At 34.4% G+C, this 23070-nt stretch overlaps 1 protein-coding gene and 2 long non-coding RNA genes across 4 annotated transcripts; 2 read left to right on the top strand and 1 right to left on the bottom strand.

The window, feature by feature from the left end:
• Positions 1-6622: 6622 nt before the first annotated feature.
• Positions 6623-9421, top strand: LOC110902696. 2 transcript variants are annotated; one of them, XR_004877618.1, is made up of 4 exons: positions 6623-6845; positions 6940-7059; positions 8740-8849; positions 8937-9421. It is a non-coding gene; the product is annotated as an uncharacterized LOC110902696 (long non-coding RNA). The 2 variants fall into 2 exon arrangements; XR_004877617.1 differs by having other exon boundaries at positions 8917-9421.
• Positions 9422-13283: 3862 nt separating this feature from the next.
• Positions 13284-14207, top strand: LOC110902697. The gene is made up of 2 exons (XR_002571340.2): positions 13284-13474; positions 13962-14207. It is a non-coding gene; the product is annotated as an uncharacterized LOC110902697 (long non-coding RNA).
• Positions 14208-15337: 1130 nt separating this feature from the next.
• LOC110897930 (NAC domain-containing protein 7) lies at positions 15338-19383 on the bottom strand. The gene is made up of 4 exons (XM_022144664.2): positions 18747-19383; positions 17132-17318; positions 16655-16926; positions 15338-16108 (listed from the first exon to the last, which is right to left on the bottom strand). Exons 2-4 carry the CDS (start codon positions 17289-17291, stop codon positions 15554-15556), a joined length of 987 nt encoding a protein of 328 aa, XP_022000356.1. The 5' UTR covers positions 17292-17318; positions 18747-19383; the 3' UTR covers positions 15338-15553.
• Between the last annotated feature and the right edge of the window lie 3687 nt (positions 19384-23070).

The raw sequence follows: 23070 nt of genomic DNA, 5'->3' as shown, positions 1-23070 counted from the left end.
TAGGGTATTGTCGATTAGAAGAACAAGGTTAACCCCGGAGTCGCTAGAGATGGCAATTTGCCTAAAAGATCATTTGGACGGCGTTGATCGTGTTCAACATAAGTCGAGTCTCGAAGACGAGGTGGAGTTGGAGCACAAGATTATTGAAGAAGAGGATGAAGAGGAAGACGAGGTAGAGACCAATGATTCCGAAGACGATTGTACCAAAGTGCCCGCACCAAAGCGTAGCGGAAGTGAAAGTGTCGCACCGTCCTCAAGCAAACGAGCAAAAAAATAAATTATAGGAACCGATTCTGATCAGTCCCGAAGGAACCGATTCTGATCAGTCCCGTGGAACCGATTCTGTTACGTCTCAAACGCGAACCGATTTTGATTACCGAAGGAACCGACTTTTTGTACTACTTAAACGATTATATATGCGAATTTTTTTTCCACAAACGAACTATTATTTCACAAACGCACTATTATTTCACAAACGAACTATTATTCCACAAACGAACTATTATTTCACAAACATAACACTTAAAACATCACACATAAAACATAAGACATCAAACATAAGTAAACAAACGCAACCACCAAACTACACATTAGAAGAACCGGATCCTTCACCCTTTTCTTCCTTTTTTGCCTTTGTCACCGGGCAATGTTTGTCGGTATGCTTCTTGAGGGTGGAGTTTGCCGCTGCCTTCATGAACTTCCCACAATTCTTGCAACGAGCCATCTCATGGTTATCCGACATCAAACACAAATCAAAATTTTTCCAAATTGCGGGGTTACGCTTGGTTTCTAAAATCAAAACAACTCCTTCTTCCGACGCCATATTTGTTCTTCCGGTTGCGAGCTTGAATGTTTTTTACAGAGAAAGAAGAGTGTGGATGATGCAAATTGGAAATGTTTGAGACTTTGAAGAAAAAAATCGATTTTTATAATTGAAAACCGGTTCTAACGGTACGAATTTAAAAAAAAACAGCTTTTTCGCAGCGGAACCGGTTCTAACGGTACGAATTAAAAAAACAGCTTTTCTGAGCGGAACCGGTTTCAAACAGTAGTCGTCAGCCTTTTCTGAAATACGCAGTGGAACCGGTTCCAAACAGTACCCGGACCCGGTTCTCTTGTACCCGAAACCGGTTCCACCGGTTATAAAATAAATGATGTGTACCCGGGTTATACCCGGACCCGGTTCCACTGACAACCCGGTTCCATTCATTTGTATCCATACCCGGTTCCGGGTTGGAACCGGTTCCGGGTTTTAAAAATACCCGATAATGCCCATCTCTACCTCCACCCCTCAGTCCACTTACAGCCCTACTCGAGACTTAAAACACAACAATACCTCATAACTCTTACAAGCTAAATCAAACACCTCCTGTCTCAAAGGCCTAACAGCAATAATATCATAACCTTTAATCACAGGATTACCGGAATTTAAAGACGAACCTTTCGCCTCTGAATCAACGACAACCGGCGAGTGTACTGACGGAACGGAGCAGCGGTTGGAACATTGAGGTGTTGCTCCATAGTTGCCAGGTGTCAGTCTGAGTCAGATTCAGAAGATGCCGAACTGGTTGCTGAAACGGTTGAGGAAGGAGGAGATCTTAGGATTGTTGGCGATGACGTTCAGGACTTCGGTAGTGGGAATTATAGTCCAGCTCTAGGTGTAGAAAAAGTATGTGTTTTCCCAATGAGTGCTGCAAAAAGTAAGTAAATTATCTTTTTTGTTTTTTTAAAGTCAAAATCAAGATTAAGTTGCATATGAAATTTTGTTCTTGAAGCATTTTTGTCTGTTGGAAAAAACTCCCTAACATATGTCTTCTTTATATACCTGTTTTTGGTAGGTTTCAATTTTGGATTTGTTGTTAATGGAGGTTTGGTTTGGTGAATCGGTGTAGGGGATGTTGAGATCGAAAAACACCATTGTTGGTGGAGTTAGGGTTGCAGGTTTGAAGGTGGAGGAAAGAGATGATTGCAGATAATTAGGTTATGTAGGTGGAGGGAAGAAGATGAAGTGGGTGGGTCCCACATAAATCTCTAAGTATAAAGCATATCCATTTTAATTTTTTAGTATTAATTTAACACTAATGGTATTTTTGTAATTTCACATCCACTTAACACCAAAAACTAACCCCCATCCATGCCAGGGACTATCCGGGAACGAAAGTTGAAAAGTTGGGGACTATAGATGTAATTTTAGAAAGTTAGGGACTAAAGGTGAAAAAAGACCAAACTACATGGACTATCCGGGCATTTAACTCTAATAATTATTAATGGCATAGTGTTTATTATTAGTTGTTTAATTTAGTTTTCTTCATATTTTTTTATATCATAATAAAAAAAAATATGAATGAATCTATACTATATAATAAAAGAAATCATTTTAGGGATACTTGTCATCATATTAGGCAATATTTTATAGATAAGTATTATTTTAGTTTAATCTTTTCTAATTAATTATAAATAATCCTCCTACTAAATATTATTTAGTTTAATTTCTTATGGATAATTATTATTTAGTTTAATCTCCTTCTCATTTATAATATTACTAGGTTAGAACCCCGTGTATTACACAGGTTGAATAAAAATAATTTATATATGAATTAATAAAAAGTTATATTTAAAAAAAAAAAACAAGTGTATTACACGAGTTGAATTAACCCATGTATTACACAGATGAATAAATATAATGTAATCTTTTAAAATGTACAGCCATCAAGATATAAACTTAAAAATTGGATTTTGATATATTATTTACTTATTGTAACATTTTATTTTTTTTATTTATTATTAGGTTAAACTCTTAAATAAATTTGAAAACCAAACGTCAAGTCAATTAAGAACGTCTAACTCTACTTTTATATATGTTTGATATGAAATATCAAGTTAATTAAGAGCGTCTAACTCTAGTTTTATATATGTTATTATACATATTATTTTGTTATATGTGATTATTTATGTATTTTATTGTTACTTGTAATTTTAATTAAAAAATGATTATTTATGTTTATTTTGTTATTATTTAAATATCTAATCTTCAAATCTAATTTATAATAAACAGTTTCAATTAATGTGATACTCTCCTACTCACAATTTTATGTAAATTTTATTTTAAAATACCTTTACTAAACTTTCTCACAAAATAAATAGAATATTTTGTTTTCTTTTACCTTACCAAAATTTGATAGAAAATGAAATTCAATAAATCCAATTATTTTGATTTAAATATTAGCTTTAACAAAATAAATAAATCATTTACATAATATTTTAAAATATTATATTATCTCCTAGACAAATTGTTTAAATTTATATTAAATTTAATTTTATATAATCTTTTAATTGATATTAATTATTTATGAAAAATAGATGCATTCAATGAATGATATGTGTCATCTTATTGGTTTCTTTTATTATATAGTATACATTTATTTAACTAATAGAGTAAATTGCGATTTTGGCCCCTGTGGTTATATCACTTTTACTCTTTTAGCCCAAAAAGAATTTTTTATATCTGAGCTCTCTGGCGTCTTTTTTTCTAATCTTTTTGGCCCCTAACGTCTTTTTTCTAACCCTTTTGGCCCCTAACATTTAATGGACGGGGTTAGTGTTAGGGGCCAAAAGGGTTAAAAAAAGACGTTGGGGGCTCAGATCTTAAAAAATTCTTTTTTGGGCTAAAAGGGTAAAAGTGATATAACCACAGGGGTCAAAATTGTAATTTACTCTAACTAATATTATTTATCATTTATACATTTACGGAGTTTTAAATAATGGGTTAAATTTATTGAGAGTTCGTTAACAAATTTTGCTACAACAAAATAATCTATTTATATCAATCTAAATTTTTATCTATACTATACTATATAATAAAACATTAATGTGTGACACATGTCGTTCATTGTAGGTATTTATTTTATGATTTTCTCGCCTCACTTCCAAACTTATCTTATATTAATTAAATAATAAATGAATAATGAGCTAATATTAAATTTTATCGTATTTTAAATTTCGAATACCATTCTTCTATTTTTCTAATAAAATATTATCCGAAATTGTAAATTGTTAATTTAAAACATTTTAAATAAAACAAATTATTTATCACGAAAACCAAACTTTTTATTAATATATTAAATATTTTTATTTTCACTATACAAAATCACATTTACTAACTTTTTTATTATTTGGTATATAAAATTACATTTATTTAACTCGTGTAATAAATGAGGTTTTTTAAAGATGTATTATTATATTATTTGGTAAACAATATTACATTTATTCAACCCGTGTAATACATGTGGTTTTAAAGATATAATTTTTTTTATTTGGTATATAAAATTACATTAATTCAATCCGTACAATATGGTTCTTATATATATAACTTTTTATTATTTAATATATAAAGTTATATTTATTCAACCCGTGCAATAAAGAAATTTTTTAAAGATATAATGTTTTATTATTTAGTATATAAATTTATTTACTCAACCCGTGTAATACACGGGGTTATAACCTAGTGACTTAATATAGAAAAAAAGTATCGAAGAATTGAAGTGAAGTGAATCGTACAGATCTATTTTATTTTATTGCAGTTAATATTTCTATTTCCTTGATACTTGCCCGACAAGTTTGCTATATTTGAAAAAAAAAAGTTTTTAATTTAGGTTGTGTTTGGAACAGTGGTTGGCGTAAGTTGATTGGTGCCACATATGCGTTCTTGTGTACCTTTTTGTCCCATGTACGATTGTCCATCGTGCAGCATGATCGGATACAGCCTGTTGGACGCTCATTGGTCCACTGCTCTGCCGCTTGTACTTTTGGTACTTGTCCGAGGATTGCCTGCGCTTCCTACCTCCGCTTGACCTCCGGGAATATCCCGTGTAGCCGGCGCAAGGTCCAGGAAGTCAGGGTTTTCATCCACGGAGTTAAGTGTCAAATCTGATCCTATGTTGGTCCTGACATCGCGCGCGACATGGATTACACCTAACTAGCCAGCACGAGGTCGGGAAAGCTACCAAAGTGGTCTGATATGAGTATGGTCCCGCGCGCGACCTGAATAGTAAGCGCAAGATTTGTGACCATACCCCTTCAAGTCCCCCAGTCCAGTGCTGCTTCTATGCGCGAGGCAGGTGGTTAGAGCTCTGGACTAGAAAAAAATAAGAAAATTAAGTCTGCGTTTTCTCCGGTATTTAGGAAGGCATCTTATATGTGCTAGAAAAGCTTGCGCGCGTGTATTGCGTCACAATTCACGTGGCGCAGGTGTCTAGCTTGCTTCTGAAGTAATATGTTAATTTACGCGTGAAACTTCTTGAAATTTGAAAAAGCAAGATCTGACAGGTTAGTGCAAGTTGATGGCGAAAGCGACGGTTGAGTTGACCGCTGACACAGTGACGATCATGTTGTCACTGTGTCAGGCGCGCCAAATAACGTTGAGCATGTTGTTGAAGAATCATTAATATGAGCGAGTTAATGGAAGATCATTTACCGAAGTTAGAAATTTGGAAACTTATTATTGACGTCATTTTGTAATTTGTGTTAGTATTTTTATATTTATTATATTCAATCAGTCAATCTTAAATATGTTTAATATGAATATTGTTTTGTTGAAATTGACATTTTAAAACTTAAAATTAAACCTTTAACAGTAAACATTTAATCCTAATATTAAACATAAAAACTTATCATTAAACTTAAACAACTAAAACTTAAAGTTAAACTTAAACAATTCAACACTAGTTTTGGTTGCGGGGGTTTGTGGATCCAAACGATTCCCCTTTTTATTTAGCTTTTTTCGTTGGATAATGTTTAACTGTATATTTTTTGAGACTTGAGTTTGCCACGGGTTTCAAGAACTTCCCACAATACTTGCAATGAATCATCTCGGTGTTGTCCGACGCAAGTCGTAGTGGGACCAAATCTCCGGGTTTCTTTTGGTTTCAAGTACCAAAACAACTAATTCATTATTTGCCATTGATGGTGATACTTGAAGGTTGAGAGGTTTGAGGCGTTTTAGAGAGCGTTTGAGAGTTATAGAAGTGGTATAATCCCATAAACAAACCTAAACCTCCAGCACCTGTTTATTCTCAATATAGGAGGGTTAAAATGATAAATAACCGGTTCCAATGGTTGGTTATATTTCCATTGGAACCGGTTCCAACGGTCCAATACCTTTTTTTTAAACCTATGCCTGATTGTACCCGGTTCTCGGGCAGGAACCAGACCCGACCTAACTTGAACCGAGGGTACCATCTATACCCCTAGCACCCGGGTTTGATTCCTACCTGGTTCCACTTGTACTGGATTCGGTCGCACCCAATTTCTACCCGGTCTCGGTTTTGGCCCGATATCTGATTTATGCATCCCTGTATTAAGTAAATAGTTCCCAACCCAATTACAGAACCTAAAAAAATAGTAAAGAGATACCCATCCCAATTAATGAGCAAAGAGTACCCAACCCAATTAATCTTCTACTATAATAAAGGAAAAGTTTTCTATCCTATGTGTCACAATCTCAAGCCCTCTATCCTAGGTGTAATTTTGATAGTTTTTTCATTTTTTAATTTAATCCTATGTGTAATTTTTAAAGCATATACAACAAACCCTACTCAAACCAGTTACTGGTTCAAACGTCAGAAAGCTTCCACCTTTCCAGTTTCCTCAAACAGTTTCTCATTCAAATTCAAATTCACTATTTCCCCAATCCAGATCTGGAAAACAAATTCCATAACCCAGAGAGAGAGAGCCGATGGAAACCCTGATGGAAACGCCCTTGATTCAACCGATCTTCATATATAAGTTTTTGACCGATTATGGTTTTTCGATTCGTCGTCTGTAGAGATGAAGATCGTCTTCTTCAGGTACGATCATCTTAGTCATGTTGGTTTGTTTCTTTTCGTTCATCTCAAAGTTAGGGCTTCGATTAACGGAAGGGTTTTTGTTTTGGTGATATAGGTGTTTACAACGATCTCGGAGCTCCAGATCTGAGCATAAGTTTATCACGGCCGGTGCTCGGCGGCGAGCAACATCCGTACCCTAGGCGGTGCCGTACCGGTCGCCCGATGTCCACCAAAGGTACACTGCTACTTACTGAACTGTATGAATATTAATACTAAATTGAAGGTTGTATGTTATTTCTAGGGTTAATATATCATTGTTTTGTTTGAGGAATAAATTGAAAATCACTGTTGGAATTTGAGATTCAGTACAAATTTTAAGTTTACATGTTATTTCTAGGGTTAATCCATTAGTGCTTTGTTTGAGGAATTGATTGAAAATCGTTCGGATAGTCTATCTAAGACAAATGAATGTCAGAATTGGACTAAAATATTTGTTGATCACCAGAGGAATTTTGTGAAAGCTAACATTATATGTTGATGCTTTGTATGAGGAATACTGGAATAGACTGAAAATCGTTTGGATAGTTTATATATGACGAATGAATGTTAGAATTGGACTAAAACAATTGTTTTTCGATATGATGGTTCGCTTAATTTTGGGATTAGGGTTCAGTGACGAATAAATCTTTCTGGCTTTATGTGCCTTTGATCTAGGTGAAATCTCCTTTCTGTCTAGGGTTTTTTCAGATCTATGAATTCATATGAATCTGCACAGCTTTTTTTTTGGAATTAGTATTATGTATATTACTATATGATCAGACTCCAGATTCAAGTATAGTTAGTTTGTCATTCATTTTTATGTAAATGTGATCCTTTAATTATTGATTAAACTTCATATATTAGATCCAATCTACAAGCCCTGTTAGTTATTATTTTTATAATGCAAAGATTAAAGTTGCTATTGTCATATTTTACCAATTGTGAATGCCTTGAGTAGGAATAACTGAAATCAACTAGATTATAAATTCTCACCAATCACCATTATTATGATCACACTGGTGGGAACGTGAATTTAAAAGCAATATATAGGGCAAGGATGAGTAATATATAATTTTTTGGTGCAATTTGTATAATTTCTCACTCCAAATGGGGGAGGGGCGCTATAGGGCGCCAACCTTGCTGAGTTGGTCAGGGGCGGTATACCACACTCCATGGTGATGGTCTTACCGTCAAACTGCCAAAAACCGAGATGTTTGGATCTCATATAGGCTGACTTGCTTCGCTTTGGGCCGTGCGATCGATTTTAACTGTTCAGGAACGTCTCCTTTTTAGACTCGTCCCCAATAGTCAAGTCTATACATGGAACTGCATTTCCATTTAAAAACGTTGCAGTTCTCTTGGGAGTAATAACTGAGCTTTTTGGTTTATTTTGTTCATGTATATTTTAAAAAGTGCTAATATATTGCATGTATAGTTCAAATTATTTTTTTAGCAACAAATCCTATTTGCAAAAAAAAAAAGACGATTTTCGAAAATTTTTACGAAAGTTGCCACTACGGTCTTTTTAGGGGCTAATGATGCGATACTTCCAGGTTAGTGAACGCCAACATGTTCTTCTTGAAGAATACAAAGAAAATTTGAGAAAAATCGTTCGTCATTTAGAGGTTCACTGATTTTACTGTTTCATTATTCCTATTTTCAGTTCAATCTACTTTCTGATTCCCAGATCTTGTCAAACTTTAACGTTTTAAAAACATATTAACGCAGGAATGCTCCCCCACGATGCTAATTGTCCTTATAACTCCTCCGCCTATTGACGAAGAAGGGCGACAACAATATGCAACGTAATATTCAGTTTTAAATTCAGTTTTTATGTATGCTTTCGTGAATTTATATCGTTAATTTTATTATACAGATCTGTATATGGAGAAAAAGCAATGACAGCTTTGGAAAGAACAAATGAAGTAGCTGGAAATTATGGTCAAAGATGCAAGAAACGCAGGGCTGGCAGAAAAAGTTTCTAAGGTTGGTGATTTTACCGTCCTTATTGCTTGTATGGTTGTTAACTTGGTTTAACCATAGTTGTTAAAAGCCATCGCCTCTTGCGCGTAGGCCCATTTTTCAGGCGAGCCGAGGCAGTTGCGCTTTAAGTTGAAGAAATTGCGCTTTAATTCTCTAGGTGATGGTTCAGGTGCACATTCCGGCGCGATTCCTAGATTCCGGAGAGTTTCTGGCCAAATTCTCTAAATTCCGACAAGATTTTAGCCAGATTTCTACTTTCATCCAAGGAAAACTATTTTTCTACACTAATATTTTAGAACTTTTAGTATTACATAGATGATATAAGGTGTTACATAAAAGATTTTGTTTATTTTGTTTAAAGAATAGTTTTACTTTTCCTAATACATAATATATTTTAATTTTATTTCATTATGCGCTTGATTTTTCTCAGGCGCTCGCTTTTTTCGCGCTTTAGGCCTATGCGCATTGAGTGCGCCTAGCGCCTTTAATAACTATGGGTTTAACTACTATATCGCAAGACGCTAAAAGTACGATAAAACACTTATATGGGCGGGTCGGGTGGGCTGAGTTAGATTCGGTACAGTTTCACCAAATTTTGACCCCACTGATGTCACCGTGTCGTACAGATCCGGAGTTAGATTCGGTACAGTTTCATCCAATTTTGATTCTTTGTTAAGATTAATCTTACAATTTCTCACTAGCTTTCTCTTTTTGGTTTTGGTTACAAGGTTGAACAGCGGCGGTGACAAATGAAGTTAAGCTTGTAAGTGATGTTCATCATCGAAACCTTCTCCGTCTCCTAGGATGGTCCAGTGGAGGATCTAATCTACTTCTTGTCCTGGAGTACATGCCAAATGGCAGCCTTGACAGATTTCTATGGGGTAATTCACTGTTATAAAACTGATTAAATTTTGTTGCGTGAGGATATTCATTTAGAAACAATTGCATGAGGAATAAATTTATTTTTATCTTTCCTATCCGGGAAGTTTCCGGGTTATAACCTAGTGAACCTAAATATAGTAAAGAGATACCCAGCCCAATTAATTAGCCTAGTAACCAATCTAAACGAGCCCAACCATTTCTAGCTCTCAATCCACTCCATATATTAAATATTTCATTCTAAAGTGAACAATGGTTGTCCCGAACACAAACACCAAACTAGGTTAATTTCTATTTATAACCAAACAGCTGTCCTGAACACAAAATAGGAAATAAGACCAGGAAAAAATGTTATTGGATTGAATTCGGATCGATTAGACGTTGCCAAATTAGGATAACGCCTAGGGAAAAAAATTCAAATCCAAAAAGACAGACCCAAACAAATCGACTATGTTGTTAACCGAACTATCAACACCCCAATTGATGTTAATGATTCAATATTAATGTATTATTACATACATCCTTGCAATGTGAATGCGATGAAATATACCAATAAAAAATGTCTTTAAGATTTGAAAATTTGTTCATAGGTCGTTCATGGTCCCTAAGGATAAATAAAAGGTAATTTTGACATCATAAATTAGTATAAATTTAAATACGTACGTAACATTACTTTTACATACATCCTTGCATTGTGAATGCAATGAAAGTATAATACCAATAATAAAATATCTTAAGATATGAAAATCTTTTATACCATAAGTCGTTCATGGTCTCCAAGGATAAATAAAAGGTAATTTTTGACATCATAAACAAGTATAAATTAAGAGTAAATTACAAGTTTTGTCCTTTATGTTTTTCCTAAATTTCAGGTGTCGTCATTTACTTTTAAAATTGACGAGTTTTGTCCTTAATGTTTCAAAATTCTGTACGTTATGTCCTTTAGCCCTAACCAAGTTAATTTTTTTTTGTTAAATCTGATCATGTGCAAGGCACATGAGGGCATTTTTGTAATTTTGTTTTTTAGGGAATTTTGTGTAATTATTAACTTAAAATAAATACCCACCATCATCATTCAGACACTCATCTCTCTCTCTTTCTATCCTCTCTCACTACAAACCACACCCACCTCCACAGCCGCTCCCCCTTCCACAGCTGCTGTCACCACTCCCCACCACCACCGCCGCCATCCCCTTCACCTCCACCTCCACAGCCGCTGTCACCACTCCCCACCACCGCCGCCATCCCCTTCCACAGCCGTTGGGATTATTTTGTTTAGAGATTTGCAGCTTTGTATCACCATCTCCACCACCATTCAAATCTTGTCGGATCTAACCCCATCTCCTTCATTTCAGATACCCTCTCTCTCTCTACTTCTCACCCAATTTACACACTCAAATCCTCACAAAATCATTTAATTTCTCTTCAATTCTCTACCAGTATGTTGTTACGATGTCGCTGGAGCCGACAATTGACTCGATTGAAGGTTCGCAAGGCCGTAATTCAGTCAGATTTGGACAAAGATGTTGCGGATATGAGAACTAATGGTAAATTAGGTTTAATTGTGATGTCAGCTTGATCCTGGACCAGCTTCAAAACATGTGAGATTGATGATAAAAGAGTTTATTTATTTGAGATTTGGGGATTTTTTGTTTGTTTAGATGATCTGGGATTTTTTTTGTTCAGATGATTTCGTAGGGCTAGATGTTCAGATTTGGGGATTTTTTGTTTGTTCAGATGATTTCGGTTGAGAGAAAGAGGGGGGGGGGGTAATTGATGAATGTTTTTGGTTTTTGGTGATGGTGGATCGAAGGGGTGGATGTTGATGGTGATGATGGAGACGGTGGAGTGTGATGGTGGGTCAGGCGTTGGTGGAGGGTGGGAGGTGGTGGTGGTCGGCGACAGGTGAGGGTGGGAGGTGGTCGGCAGGTGATGGCAAGTGGTGGGTCTGCAACTTTTGAAGATGGTGGGGGTATTTATTTTAAGTTAATTACACAAATTTCTCTAAAAAACAAAATTACAAAAATGCTCTCATGTGCCTTGCACATGATCAGTTTTAACAAAAAAAATTAACTGAGTTTGCCCTACAGGACATAACGTGCAGGATTTTGAAACATTAAGGACAAAAGTCATCAATTTTAAAGGTAAAGGACAACACCTGAAATTTGGGACAAACATAAAGGACAAAACTTGTAATTTACTCATAAATTAAAATACGTACGTAACATTTATATTTATACATATGATTAGAAACTTATGATGAATAGTGTCAGCAATAAAAAAGCAATAAAAGTGTGTGGCAAATGGACTTATTTCATGAATTATAAAATACTAAATGCAATAATGTGACCGTAATGACATTTGATTGGCCAGTGCTTCTCCTTACCTTGTATTTCCTTCTTTTTTAATTTGTTTTATTTCTAGAGTTTTGGTTGAGTTTTTCATTATTTTAACATAAGGACAAGATTATTTTGACATTAAATACATCAACATATAATCTTGATATGTTTTCTAAAACCATAATTATTAGAATTGATTTTTTTTGTTACATCAATAGTTTTTGAGTGAAAATTTTCATTAATTGTAAAAATTTTGGATGTGTCATGTTTTGCGTATTTTTACATTACGTTTTTTCTTTTTGTTTTTTATTTACGTTTCAATGTTAATAATGTAGTCGTTGCAACGAACCGAACATGTGTAGATGTTTTTGTCATATACATATGCTCTTACGCTTACTGTAGCACGTGACAATACCGTAACGAATGAACCGATATCGACCGAACTTCTGTCGCGTCCTCGCCGCAACGCGCAGGGTGGAAACCTGCTAGTTACTATTACAGGAGAATGAGTTCCACTAGTCAAACTTGGTCAGCGTAACACTGCTAGTCCCAATGTTTTAAATATCGGTATGAACCGGCCGGTTATACCGGTTAAACCGGATATCAGACACGAGTCCGGTACGATAAAGGCCGGTAAAACCCAAATACGGCATGTCTTATTACCAGTGTTAAATCCGATTCTACCGGTTCAAACCGTTGAACATGTTTGCATTATCTTAAGATTTGATTTCTTAATTTTAATAAAATACGATATTAAGGTAATATTGATCTTCCATATTTCTCTGGTGACTTTTAATATTTCATCATTGTTGAAACTGTTACTCAACTCGTACAATGCAATTTTGTTTATAACTAATAAAAATATTCTTAAAATGCTTAATAGTTTACAATGAAAATAGTTGTTTTTATATAAAACTATGATCAGTTACATGAATCCAAGTTGAGATTTGATTGTTTTTTGAGATGAATTTGTATTTTATGGAATTGATAGGGTTAACTCGGTTCAACCGCCCGATACAACCCGGTTTAACCGGTTGAACCATTTTAGAGCCCAACCTGGTATGACTTAAAAACCGGTTTTTAAAACATTGGCTAGTCCTGTTAATGATTTAAGCCGCTAAGTGTGTGCGTATTTTTTATGTATCATAACAAATACAAATGAGTACAACAATATTAGCACGCCTCATGATTATGTCTGCTGTGAACTTGGCATCGCGTAAAGGCAAAATTTTGCAAAAAAACTGCAAAACATTCTTCTTCAATCTAACTCAACTTGTCTTTCTTTCCTCAACATTCAAGATCCAACTTCAAAAACATCATCGGATTCAGTGTAAAAACCTTATTTTTACCCTTATATTCTCTATCACTTTCTCATTTTCATATGGGGAATGAAGCCAAGTTGATTGCATGGTGAGTCATTCCATTGTTTAAGCATTTCCTTTTATATCTTGTCTCACTTCTCTCTCTTTCTATACAATATTTGGTATGTATGAAGCCAAGTTAATTGCATGGTGAGCCATTCAATTGTCTAAGCATTTTCATTTCCTTTTCCTTTTATGTACTAGCTAAGCGTCGGCTAAACATTTTTTTGGCTGAAGCCGGATTTTAAAACGGGGACCATTTACGTAACTAAATTATATTTTTGCATAGTATATGAGAATATAATGACACGCATTTTTTATATACGGTATTTAAAAGGTACACAAATCACACATATTAGTCACATTTAGTGTTGGAGTGAGTTTAGTGAAAATAAAAATTTGGAAAATCTGAAAATCAAACGAATTAAAACCGTTAAAATTGAGGGGCTGTTAAATATGTGTCCAAGATTCCGCTTTTTTTAGAGTCGAGCCGGTCTTGTATAAACTGTCTCACTTCTATCTCTCTCTTTCCATAGAATAGGTATGGTTTTAGTTCGAATGCATGCTTTGACGCTGGAGAACCTGCAAGTAGCTAATGAAAGGCTCTGCTTTTGGTTTATAAGACTATGCTTTTGCTCTTCTAAGTTATTTTATTCACATTTCAACCAGCGGATTCAAGCCCGTATTAGTCGCAAATTCTGTATGTATGACACAAGCATGTTTGGCCATGCTTTAAAGATATTATGTTGTTTGCCATCAATACATTGTGGCTTCTGTTTGAATGAGATCATCATGCATAGTGCTCAACAAGTGTCGGTTTTCACTATATATGAATAATACGAATGTGTAGCATCTCTCTCTCTCTTCAGTTCATGCTACCTTCATTGTTTTCTTTTTTGCCAAGAATATCTACATGGGAGATTTTGTCTTCCTCAAATTGCTAGCCAGTATACTCATAAATAATTATTAAATGGAAAACCTAGAAATTACAACGTATCAAGAAAAAAACACCATAGTGAATTGCTTAACTTTATACACCAAAAGATGCACTTTTTTTTAGCTCAATTGTGAGGCTAACATGAATTATATAATAGCTTTCGTTTTGTCTCGGATAACCTTGTAACTATTAGAAAATCTGACTCGAACAAACACTCATGAGCATTTACAAGACGATTTAAACATTCAAGAATAAATTAATAACATACACAAATATGATTTGGTTAACTTAATCTGGTTATGTGATAATACCATGAACATGACAGGGTTTTTTTATTGATTTCAATTTGGTACAACGTTTACAATTTCATACGGGCAAACCCGAGCAGACGTGTTATGCCCTCAAACTGACGGTGTCCTGGTGGCAGCCATCAGGTTCTTCCCGAACCATTCGACTCCATAACAATCACCATACTTTAGCATCTCAAACTATGAATATACACATTGAGTTAGATTGGTAGAACTATTCCTTTGCACACTTTTATGAAACAAATAAACAAGATGGTAGATCATGCCTTGAATTGTAATCTTTTTAGAAAACACCAAAGTTTGTTTAAGTCTCCAAGCATATACTTAAGTGCTGTGGAATATATTGGAACTGAGGATCTACAAACGATTTTTATGAAGCTTAACTGCTAATTAAATCATGTAAAATTCCAATTCGATAGAGTAAATGCTGCTTATTCATGTTTTTGTTTCTTAATTTCTTGTGTGTTCGGCACCATTGTAACAGTAAAAGATAATCTATGAGCAAACAGACGGTTGTAAAAGATTACTGAAACAAAGAAACAAGAAAAGTTATATTATTAATTTGAAACAAAGCCAGCTTACACTTTGATCTACAACAAGGATTGATTAGTGGAAACATTACTTCAACCCTTCCCTTTTCCTAGTAGTTAATCTTAACAAATCTAAACAAACAAATAAGCACCTTCATACATTAGAGATATGTTATATGAATTACATACATATGTATCTACTTAAGAAAGCTCAGTCCAACAAATTTGATAAAAAAACACTTCACCCATAATATGTTTATTTAGTACTTACATTCTATCACCATGATATATTAGCCTCTTTTTCCCTTTTCTAGTTGATGTGATTAGAAATTGGATTCAAGTTTTTGAGTTAATTACTTCCAAAGATCAACCTGGCAAGAGGAGGTGGATATTGAAGCACATTCTGAAGCCATTTCATCGCTCTTAGACTCGCTTAAAAGTAGGTTCATATGTTCAGCCATTTGAAGAGATGACGGGGGAGGATTGGAAGATTCTTGATCATTACTAAGTTGTGAAGCAACAAATTTGTCAAGTACACGCCAATCAGTCACATGAGGATCTTGTTCATCATTGTTACCATAAAGCAAGTTGATGTTCAACTGCTGAGTTGTGGGCTGGATATTGGCAGCAAGAGGATGTTGAATTTTGGGAGATTCTAATTGTGGAAGTTGAAGAAAGGGGTGATCTTGAGGCAAGTTGTAATGCGATTGATAGAGCTCGGGTTTTGCAGCAAATTGGTGGTGGTATGAACTGTTTGAAGTGTAAGGATGGCTTATCCTTCTTGGTGATTCGAAATTCGGCATGAATGAGGCTTGATCATCAAACCAGCATAACGAATCATGCTCTTCCATCCTACGTACAGTTGTCATTCGCTTCTTGAATACCCTGCATACAACCCATCCTTCTTCCTGTAGCAAACAAAACCATAATTTCACTTCGTCACAATCAAGCATTTTCTAATAACTTCATGGGTTTGAAGGTGAGACCAGAAAAGTCAAGAAAATTTCCAAATTAAAGAATTGTCACTTAAACATGTTTTCTTCCAAGCAGAAAATGATAAACATAATATCAAAGTGCAATGAAAGCTTTATGTTTGTCTAAACCTATAAAACAAACACACATACCCAGTAAAATCCTACTCATATGGAATGGTCTACGGAGGGTAGGATGTGGGAAACCGTTTCCTCTATCCCAGAAGATAGAACAGTTGCTCCCTCACCTCGAGAAACCTTATCTTGACATACAGTACTATGGCACAAGGAATCAAAACATCAACAAAACAAAAGGTACCTGTCTAAAACATGAAGCATGTATTCTATACACATGTCAACTTGGTTTTTGAGTTTAATTATGAAAATTTGTTTAGTTAATTTCCTCCTTATGAATATTAAAACTATATTTTTGAAACTAATCGATATGACACGAGATAAAAAATATGATATGTAATAGCTTGCCTGAGTAGTGTTGTTTTCATTTGTTTCTAGTCTATACTCATGCATGATCCAATCTGATTTCTGTCCATTGGGAGCTCGTCCTTTGTAAAAGACCAAGGTCTTTCTCATGCCAACTAAATTGTGCTTGGAGTATATGGCCTTGTCTCTTCCGGTGGCTTTCCAAAAGCCGGCTTTGGTGGCTCTATTTGTGCGAGTTCCTGTCGGGTATTTTTTGTCCTTGTGGCTAAAGAAATACCACTCATTTTGCTCCTCGGTTCCTAGTTTGCATAATTCTGTTCAAATAATAGAAAATTGTTAAAGAACAACAAGAATAAACGTTGTTTGAGTATTTAGTTAGGCCTCAGAAAGTTTTGCATCCATGGTATAAGTAACACATAGTTAAGTTGTAGTCCATAACTAAGAAATGTATTAGTACAGATTATTTTGGACTGCAAAATTTCAGGAACCTCTAACTTGATACATGATGAACAGATTTACCTTGAAGATCCCATGGCTCAATTCTGTAGAGATCAACGTCCTTAATTACATCAAGATCAATTCGTTTTGATGCGATTTTTTTCCTGAGGTAGTAATCTACAAGTTCTTCATCCGTTGGATGGAATCTAAAACCAGGAGGAACATGTGAAAAGTTATTCATGTTCCTTAACTTATGATGGTCCAAAACCTGCAGTATAGAAACAACACCATCAATCATCAATGGTTAAACTATAAACATATTTTTTTTCATTCATCAATCTTGCAATTTCGTATATTCGGATCCTCATTAAAATCATGATCATCTTGCTTAAAAGAAATCCAGAAAAGATATATCAACACTATGAAACTACCACTCTACATATGTTTCATGCTTAACCAAGTTAGAAGTTGATCAAGAAAATAAAAGGAAGACAATAACGAAAACAAATTGTAGAGAAAAATATATGAAAAAGATTATCAAAAAGAACTCTATTTGCCATGAAAATAACAAACTTTATCAACTATAAGCCTAACCCATAATTGTTTACCCAATTTTTGCTCAAAACAAACAAAAAGTTCACTTCTTGATCATCCCACAACAATGGTGAATCGAAATATATGCTTGATGCAAAGAATTATTTCGTTGAGGAGAAGAAGGTCTAATACTATCATTATAGGACACTCTTAAAGCTTTCATAATTCCTGCTTGTCATCTTCAACATTATATACTTTGCAGTAAAGCTTGAGGGACTGGTGAATCAACTAACTTCGAAGTTCCTACTCTACACATCTTTTGGGACCATGTAAAGAAGCTCAGTTTATCATTTTTCTTACCACTTCGACTTTAATCACACATGAGAATTTGAAGGTGCTAGAAAATATGTATGACTATAGAAGAAATTGTACCAGGTGGCCGGTAACTACTTAAATCTCAACGGTTGTTGGATTATGAGTTCAAGTCTCTTTAGATGTATCAAAATATTAGGTTTTGATTTCATAAGAGTAAAAGGAGAAACTATATATGGTAGAAAACATGTAATCTTGAGAAAAATAAAATCCAGTGTATCTTCCATGCATATTTCTCATGAAGAAGAACCCTTTTTATTACATGATTATCAAGATAAGACTACTCAAGTTTGCTTTTCCTTAGGAAGCCACTCAAGTTTTCACCACTCAACAAAACTGAGAACATGATAATAATGCTCAATCAAAATATACAAGAACTTTACTTTGTGAACATGGAAATGTGCTTCATTTTTATACATATATAGTAGTAAAAAGTAAAAAGGACTCACTAAAAGGAAGTTTTAAATTGTTCATGGAGATCTAGCAAGAACATCACTATCATTCCTCAATTAGATAACTAAATGAAGAAGAAAAGGAAAAAAAAAAAAAAAAGAAAAATCTAGCAATATGAACTTCAATGAAACTATTACAAATCAGAAGCTAGCTAGGAAGTTTAAATTGTTCATGGAGATCTAGCAAGAACATCATTCTCATGCCTCAATTAGAAAACTAAATTAAAAAGAGAATAAAAAAAATCTAGCAAGAAGAATTCAATGAAACTAATATAAACTAGAAGCTGATTTATAAACTAGTAGAAACTAATGGAGAGTTAATGAATGTTGCAACTTACTTTGTGCACCCAAAATCATACAAAAGAAAAACTTCTTCACAGCACTTGCACACGCAGCGGCACGCGTATTGAATAATAAGAAGATACAAGAACACAAAGAAACTTTGGAAGTGAAGGTGTTCTTCACTTAAATCCACCTTGTTGTTCTTCTAACAAGCTACAAAGAGAGTTTCAAGAACTTGTCTCTAGAACTTTGGTTAAAAAAACAAGAAAAATAGCCAAAAAGGTAAAAAGATATGCAAAGAACAAGTGGAATGTTTAGGGACCAAAAAGGGTTTTTAATTTTCTCGGGAATTGAAGTAAAAGCACTTGTCTTTTTGTCTACCAGATCCCAAAGAACACAAACCCTAATGGAAACAAAAACAAGACACAAACTGACAGAATAAACATAAGGGTTTCTCAATCAAGTTTATAAAAGTGGTGTAGGTGGGTATGGAGGAAGAGTAAGCTGGAATGCCGGAAAATCTTGCCGTTAAGAAAGGAATTTTGGGGCGGTGATATACTACTCCACCACACCACCCACCACCAGCTAGCTACTGATGGTGATATACCAAACCAATATATATATAGTTAAACAACTAGATTTTAATCTTTTTCTGACCACTTTCTAACTTTCTTTTAGATATATATTGCCGGAGAGAGAGAGAGAGAGAGAGATGAGTGAGGTTTAAGAATGTGATGGCATACTGGCATAGGATCACATAAAGAATGTTTAGGAAGCTTTCCTCTTTGGGGGTCTTCAGTTTGAAACTTTCGATTTATAACATGACTGTATAATAAGTTTTACATTTCTTAAATAATTTCCAACTTTTTTTGTGTAAACAATATGCGAAAATTAATGTTATCCAATTTTATCTTACTATGAATATGGTGGTCCATATTTCTTATATCCTTTTCATTTCGGTATGAAATGAGTACTTTTTACAACTTGCATTTACGGTCATTAGGGTGAGAGGGGCACTCATCTTTTAGGGGAGTTCCCTCTCTTACACACATCCAATCAGGTTATGCCACGTCAACTCCCCTTTTAAACTCCCTCACACCCTTAATTTGATGGCGGCACTTCTCTTTTGAGGGAATTGTTTTTTTATTCAAAAAAAAAAAAAATAATAATTGATTGGTTGAAAATTAGGGCGGCCCACCATCTCCTCTCTCCTTTATGCGGTGAACCCTCCCCGATCCCCCTCTCCGATTTGCCTCACCGCAGGGATGGCGGCACCCTTCCCGCACGGCAAACAAACCCCCCGCATGGGGTCACCGAGGGTGCTGCCGACACCCTTAGATTGTCTTCGGTTTTCTTTTTTGTCCATTTAAAAGAATTATTATCACGAAGTTGTTAAATATTTCATGTGTACAATGGATGGGTGCGTAATACTCAATGTTACATGAGATTTTTAATTTACTATAATAGTGTCCATTTATATATAAAGGGAGAAAAACAATTAGTTCATGTTAATTTGGTAAAAGTTTTTTAACTGTTAGCGACGAACTTTGAAGCAACAGTAAGGTTATCATACGACATAGAAGTCACAGGATCAAGTCGTAGAAACAACATTTTTTATAATTAGTTGACCCGCATGCTAGCGCATCATGCACTAGATTTGCCAAAAAAAATCATTTTTGTTTAGATTAAGATAGCTAGGAATAGAGAGTTAAAAACAAGAAACTCTTTTATTAATCTTTTAACCTTTTGATCTTTTTACGTATAGCATTCATAATGCGCTTCTTTTCCATAAGTTCAACTCGTCACTCTTTCCTCTCTCTCTTTCATCCGCTTCTCTCTCCTCTCTTCTATCCTCCCCTCCTAAACTCGTCGACACTTGGTTTGTCGTTTCAGAGGCCACCTTTAATTTGGACTTCACAATGCTACTTGTCCGGAATGGGGGGTTTGGCATTTTCGAACGCTAGCGAATCAGTTATGTCACCTGAGTTGTGGGTGCTCTCACTCTACAATTATCTTTTTAGCCTTTACCTTGTTGTCTAGCGGAATTAGTTATTATCTCTTAGAAAAATGGTATGGGATTAAAATTTTGTAATTGTATATTGATTAGGTGGTAACTTGAAGTAAAAAATGATGTCTTTTAACTTTTTTTTTTAATCTCTATCATGCACACACATGCTATAATTATTACCGATACATATTGAAGATGATACGGAATTAATAAACTTATGGGGAGTAACGAAACAAAACAACAAACAAATTGGGACCAACTTCAAGTTATTTCTCTTTGTTTTAATGCGTGGTTAGGTTATATAACCAAAGAGTTTTTTGTCGGAATAAACGATGACAATATATGTTCAAAGCATGCATTTGTTTAATATGAAATTGGAAGTGCTTAAAATGCAAATGGAAATGATATTGATTTGGGTTTTCTTTAGTGATTTATATATAAAGGCGACTTGCTATATAAAATGAATTCTTCTTGCTTGCCAAACTAACTTCCTGTCACTCTAGGATCCTTTGCTATATATTTTGTCATAAAAATGACTACAACTTCTAGAAAATTCGATATCTAATCCACCAATAACAGTTTAAGAAAAAAAAAGTGCTGAAAGATGACTTAAAACAAAAGAACTTGAAACGCAATAAGCAATATTAGTGTACATGAGAAAGTCTTATTGTAGTAAGCCTCACCGGTAACACCATATTGAACCCATCAAGAAATTCCAATAAATGAAAGTAACCCGTCAAACACGAGCAATGTAATATCACATATCTGAACCAGGGCATGAATTAAGCTCATGGCTTCGATGCCGCACTACACAAAAATTGGGGGTAGGGTTTCTTTTCGTATCATAGAAATTTCATGATGAATTTAGTAATGTTAATATTACGTGCGAAAAAAAAGAACATGTATATATACTGTTTCAAACTTAAGATAATGTCAACTTAGTGTTGATTTTAAACAGATATATCTAAGAAACACTAAAACGTATGATATGTTGACGGTTTTTTTTTTTTTTTTTTTTTTTTTTTTTTTTTGAATTCAAAGAACATGTTAAAGACTAGCTACGTTGTTTTCATATGGTTTAAGGTGGCGAGACTTGAGAACATGTTATACAAAATAAATAAATTTCATCCGCACCAGCAATTTCACGCGCCTCACGGTTGGTCGACCTGCTGTTTTTTATTATTTCTTTTAACACGCGCCGTTTGCCCCACAAACCGACCAGTCAGTTTTGACGGCGACACTTCTCCTAGAACGAGTACAATTTTAGATATTTAAACAATGTAACTAGATAAAATTTAAAAAAAAAAAAAAAGAGAAGAGAGTTAAATTCATTTTAGTCCTTGTGGTTTGGATATTTTAGAAGTTTAGTCCAAAGATTTTATTTTTCATCTGTAGGTCAAAAAAAGGTTTCACTGTTACCATTTTAGTTCACTGAGTTAACTTCATCAATTATTTTTATTAACAAAAAAGGCGATTCGGTTATTTTATGTGGCCGAATTGCCTTTTTAGTTAATAAAATTACATATAAAATGACCGAATTGTCCTTCTGGTTAACAGAAAAATGGATGAAGTTAACTCAGTGGAATAAAATGGCAACGGTAAAACGTTTTTGGACCTACAGGAGAAAAATGAAACCGTTGAACTAAACTGCCAGAATAGCCAAAGCCATAGGGCCAAAAATGGCATTTAACTCTAAAATTAAAGTGCAAACTTTAAAACTTAATTGCAGCTTGTTGCATTTTGGCGACTTAGATGAAATCCCAGAAGCCAGTTAGGTTATAGCTTAGTGGTCAAGAGAAATTATCTTTTGTGCGAATACTAAGGTTTAATTCCTGAGAGTTGTAAGTATTTAAGGGGGAAAAATTAGCCGTTTAAAAAAAAAGATGAAATCCCAAGAAGACCCAAGACCTCTTGAACAGAATTGCAAGTTGAAATTGGATGTTTGCACCACCTATGATTTGAGATTATATATATCATGTCACACCATTTTATCGTTTCAAAATAACAATAACAACAACAATCGTACCAAGTATAATCTCATTTATAATCAGGTTATTGGTAGGGTTTGAGGAGATAGAATCACTTTCAGTGAGACCCCCAGCTCCTAACCCAAATCCAGAAATAAGAGTCAAATAAACATACAAAAAGTATATAACACAAACGTAAGCGATAACACACATAGGCTATCAATATAAAGATGAAAAATCAAGCTCCTAAATCGAGCATCTAATACCGAATCGTTTCAAAATAATGAATATTGTATTTTTTAAAATTTTGGACACTGAAAACAAACCACATTTTCAGTATGAAAATTGTTGTTGCAATAAATGGTTATCATACAATTAAAAGAAAAATATTATATATAATTTCTA

Source organism: Helianthus annuus, chromosome 13 (assembly GCF_002127325.2).
Source record: "Helianthus annuus cultivar XRQ/B chromosome 13, HanXRQr2.0-SUNRISE, whole genome shotgun sequence".
Lineage (NCBI taxonomy): Eukaryota > Viridiplantae > Streptophyta > Magnoliopsida > Asterales > Asteraceae > Helianthus > Helianthus annuus.
Note: the sequence above shows the minus strand (reverse complement) of the source record. Positions and strands in the feature narration are given on the sequence as shown.